This window comes from Pyrus communis, chromosome 4 (genome assembly GCF_963583255.1).
Source record: "Pyrus communis chromosome 4, drPyrComm1.1, whole genome shotgun sequence".
In the NCBI taxonomy this organism is placed as follows: Eukaryota; Viridiplantae; Streptophyta; class Magnoliopsida; order Rosales; family Rosaceae; genus Pyrus; species Pyrus communis.
The window spans coordinates 13,018,030-13,023,041 of NC_084806.1; the positions used below are offsets into that span (position 1 = coordinate 13,018,030).

General features: G+C 39.1%; 1 protein-coding gene across 1 annotated transcript; it reads left to right on the plus strand.

Moving 5' to 3' along the window:
- Window positions 1-2,558: 2,558 nt before the first annotated feature.
- On the plus strand, window positions 2,559-4,778 carry LOC137732409 (heat stress transcription factor A-6b-like). Its single transcript, XM_068471717.1, has 2 exons — window positions 2,559-3,172; window positions 3,724-4,778. The coding sequence occupies exons 1-2, from the start codon at window positions 2,897-2,899 to the stop codon at window positions 4,516-4,518; spliced, it is 1,071 nt and encodes a 356-aa protein (XP_068327818.1). The 5' UTR covers window positions 2,559-2,896; the 3' UTR covers window positions 4,519-4,778.
- The last annotated feature ends 234 nt before the right edge of the window (window positions 4,779-5,012 follow it).

A 5,012-nucleotide genomic window follows, 5' to 3' on the forward strand; every position in this document is an offset into this window, starting at 1 on the left:
CACCCAAGCCCGTCGTACAGACCACTTTAGGTGGTTCCGACTCGTGGGCAGGTTTAGATATTGAGTTTGAGATTTGAGCTCTAGATGCAGCCGTACAGGTCACGTTAGGTGACTCCGGCTGCCAGAATACATGATATTGATATGTTTATACCTGGGCACTTGCATATCATTATGAGACTTCGGCATGGCATATTATTTGAGCACGTTTGGCATATGTATTATGTGTATATATTTTCTGGGAAGTATACAGGTTTTACGGCGAGGGGTTAGAAAGTATTTTATAAATGGTTTTAGAAAGATTTGTTTTTGCCCACTCACGCTTTTGTTTTGCGCCCCTCCAGGTTTTAGTTGAGTAGCAGTTCGGTGGTCTCCCAGAGGATTCTTCCGGCTTTTCTGACAGATACTCACCAGCGTAGGGTCACTTTCGGGTGTACTTTTGTCGCAACTTTTCTTTTGGACTGCTATAGTCTCGCTCTGAATTTGTATCTCGCTAGCACTTGTTCTAGGACCTTGTATGCTAGTTTTTATTTATTCGTACTTTATATTACTGTTCTATTAGCTTCCGCACGTGCACATGACTACGTCACCTTTGTGTGATGGCCAGCACGCCCTGATCTCGGTCGGGGTGTGTCACCAAATCCCGAAATCAAATCTCACAAATTAGTTTTTTGTTTTTTTTTAAAGATAAATCCCAAAACTTGTTCTCCAACCTTTTAATTTAAAATTGATAAAGTACAATTCAATTATTGTTTCGTGAACTTTTCTTTTATTTAAATGCATGCTTGGTCTCTCCATGTCACTTTCTTTGTCCATTGGTCGTGATAGATCTAATGTGCTAAATGGCTTTCACAAAAGGGAATAATATTAGGGTTTGGGGCGGATTAAAATATCTTAAATTCTGATTTCCATTTTTCATTTAAAAGTGCTTTAGATTACTTTTTTTTTTTTTATATGTTTATTTTCACCACTCTCATATGCAGTGAAATTCAATGATTAAGAATCCAACTTGATCGGATTCAACTTGAAATTTGATCTCTTACAATCGATTAAGGAGCGGATGGTTGAATGCCACTGGAGTAGGCTAGATTTATAGGTTGAAACTCTTCAAGATAGTTAAGTTTGTGTTGTCATGACTCCTTTTCCTGCGTGTCATTGCCAATGTTCTTGTTAAAACTGTGACCAACGTTGGCTGATAGAAACTTTTGACGGCTCTTGGTGCTAACCAAGGCTTATGGGTTTGTGGTGGCGCTACGGCGACCGTGGTGGCGCTACGGTGACCATGGTGGCTCGGGCTAAGAATCCCCTTACCGCCCATCCTTTTGTGTGATGTTCTATCTACAACTAGCGTCTCATGTGCCTTTCCTAGCCACGCCTTTTGCCAACTATGTTCCTGCCTCTCTTATGTGAACACGTCATTGACTCTACTTTTATTTTTTAGTTTAGTTTATGCTTTTGTTTATACCACTTAGAGCACGTTAGGTAGTAGTGTTGTTTGTGTCGCTGTGATGATTTTTGTGAACTTGTTATTTGCGATGGCTTTATCTGAGGGTCTAGGCTCGTTGCGTCTATTGTTATTGTGAAAAATCTAAATTGGATATCTTAATTCTAGTGGTATGTGTGGTGGTCGTGTAAGGGTTTAAAATCGTTTATGTTTTATGTGAATTACCTACACATCAAAAAATTGGTCACTACAGAAATATACCTATCTGGCACCTCTTGTAATTGGTTATTCTCGGTATAAAACACTCATCAATTCTGTAAAAGCAAAAGGTTTGTGTTGCCACATTATCAATCCCAAAAGGATGGAATTGAGTTTGACCTAGTAGTCCAAAGTCTTGTTTAAATTCTCCACACAAATTCATCAATAACCAACTATAGATTACAATGAATCTATATTATACATTTACACAAAAATACACTTAATCAATAATTTTATGTTGTTAGACTATCTGAAAAGACAACATTTTTTATAGTATGTAATAAATATTAGACAAGAAATAATATTTGTCAAACTTACATCTTTTTGCTTTTAAGTTGAACCTCATGTGATCAATTTAGACAATCAAGCTTCACGAAACTTTTCAAGCATTGAGCTTAAATGTATTTGGTCTCCAATTAGTTTGAGCTCAAATCAAATCAACTCAATACGTTCAAATCTCATATTAACATAGGAAGGGAGAATCGAACTTAACTACGAGCTTGATAACGCTCCTTTCTGGATCCGAATCCTTGCCTATTAAACCCGCCTTTACTTGCACCCCTACCCACTATATAACATTAAACATCATTTCATAAATGAGGAAGAAATTTGGCAAAAGTAAAAATCAGAAGAGGTCTTGTATGACATGGATCATTGTTTCTCAACGAATCCAACAAATCTTTGCCTAGCCAAAAAGGAAAAAGAAAAAGGGAAGAAATGGGAAAAAAGAAAAAAGGCACTACTAGTACTACCCCCTGTTTATAAATTGATGGGTACCCACCCACCCACCCACCCACCCCCCAAAACAAAACCACCGCCCCCCACCCCCCAACCCCCAAAAAACAACTCCCAGCAGCAGCACCAGCCTAATTCGTTGTTGCCCTTTGTCTTTAAACCGAAAAACCCTGCAGCAGCCTTCTTGTTCCTTAACAACCATTTCTTTCTTGGGCTTCTTCGTCTCCATGGCAACCAGATATCTTTCTCTTTCTCTTTCACAACCATTTCTCTGTAACTTTTCATAGTTCACCCTATCTCTTTGTTATAATAATATTTCTACCTGCATTCCCCAAACCCATTTGACAAACACTCATTGCTACCAGAAAGTTTGACTTTTTTTTTTCAGAAGAAGAAAAGAAGAGCAAAAGACAGCAACCCAGATCAGGGATTAGTAGTTAAAGTTTACTACGCATACAAAAAATGAATCTCGATCAAGACCCAGCAAGCTTTTCGTCTTCGAGTGCGGCCCCTGATCATCCTCTGCCATTGGAGAGGCTCAATGACCAAGGTCCTCCGCCATTTCTCGCCAAAACGTATGACATCGTCGATGACCCATCATCCAACCACATAGTTTCATGGAGCAGAGACAACAACAGCTTTGTTGTTTTGGATCCCAATAGCTTTTCCATGAGTCTTCTCCCCAGATATTTCAAGCACAACAATTTCTCCAGCTTTGTCAGGCAGCTCAACACCTATGTAAACATCACTCTCTAGCACTCCCCTTTTATCTGAATATTATGCAAAGTTTGCAAACCCGAGCGTAGTCCTGTTGGCTAGAGTAGTGTACTCCCCTTCTGCACAAAGTTCGAATCTCACTTCTCGTGGTTAAGATTGGATTAGATTATCGCTCAAAAATGAAATTTGGATATTGAATACATATTGGTGAGGTTCTTTGGATGTGACTAGTTTGTACATTCATGCTCTTGAAACAGCTGTAAGTGTGTCACTTTTGTTTGTTTAATTGGGTCCCTTTTGTGCTTTTTTTAATGGGGTTACTAAATGTGGACATATTGTTTGTTAAATGGCTTCAAAAGAGAAACTTCAGGAACCAATGCATAAAATATGCACGACTATTACAAAGGGAGCTGCTTTTGCTTCTTTTGTATATAAATTTTATATCTTGATGAATCAGTTTCTGTTTGTTTGATTTTTTTTAATCTCACTTTCCTTTTCGTTGGATGTGTCGGATTTAAAGCTTCATACGGATGATGTGATCATAGAGAAGTTCTTTGATTTGCTTAACGTAGGGATTTAGGAAGGTTGATACAGACAGATGGGAGTTTGCTAATGAAGCGTTTCTCAGAGGGCAAAAGCATCTTTTAAAGAACATCAGGAGGAGGAAGGCATCCCATCTTCCTCAAGCTTCACAGAAAACTTTGGACTCTTGTGTAGAAGTTGGGAGGTTTGGATTGGACATAGAGATCGACCAGTCGAGGCGCGACAAACAAGTACTCATGGGGGAACTAGTGAAGCTTCGACAGCAACAGCAAGCTAATAGAGTTTACCTCCAAGGAATGGAAGATAGACTGAAGAGGACAGAGTTGAAACAGCAACATATGTTGAGTTTCTTGGCAAGGGCAATGCAGAATCCTAATTTTGTACAACAATTGTCGCAGCAGAAGGACTTAAGGAAGGAACTGGAGAAAGCAGTTACCAAGAAGAGAAGGCGGACTATTGAGCAAGGGCCTAGTAATGTTGAGGTGGATGAATTAGGCCATGTTGGAATAGAGACTTATGTTAAAGTTGAACCACAAGAATATGGTGACATTTCTGATCAGTTTGAAGTTTCGGAGTTGGACCAATTTGCTATAGACATGCCGGGGGTAAGCGGAAGCCAAAATGTTCATGGTGACCAAGAATGTATAGAGAGAGACGAAGAACATGAAGGTAGAGGCAAAGACCTGGATAAGGGTTATTGGCAAGACTTGTTCAATGAGAATATTGATGAAGAAATTGGTTTGCTTGGTGTTCAAGAAGAGGATGAGGAAGATGTCAATGTGTTAATTGAGGAGCTGGGTTTTTTAGCTCCCAGTCCCAAGTAAAGAAGACGAGTAGCTTCTTATGCATACTTTCTTCAAGGGTGTGGGTTTGAGACCCTCATCATCAAGATATCATGAAGTTCCTTGCTCGTTTCTAAGTTGGCATTGACGAATGAACGAACGCATGAATACTGAGAAGTTACACTGTTCCACTACAAACAGCTAAGAGGGTGGATGCCATGTTTCAGTGTTTCCACACTTCATAAAATGACTGCTGCTTGTGTTAATTAACTGTGTTAGATCACTTATGGTTTTATAAAACAACATTGTTGTTCTACAAGCTATCAAGTTCCACCATGACATATGAAAGATTAACTGAGGAAATGAATTTAGATTTAGGTGTTAGATGGTGGTGGGTGCAAAACTTTTAATTTGGACTTGTAAGTCAAGTGGTTAAAAACGTTTACTTCTACATACAAAAACGAGGTCCTATTTCGACCCCTCAAAGCCACCATCGCTTGTAATGCGTTATATGGTTGTGATCTTTTCTTAAAGCT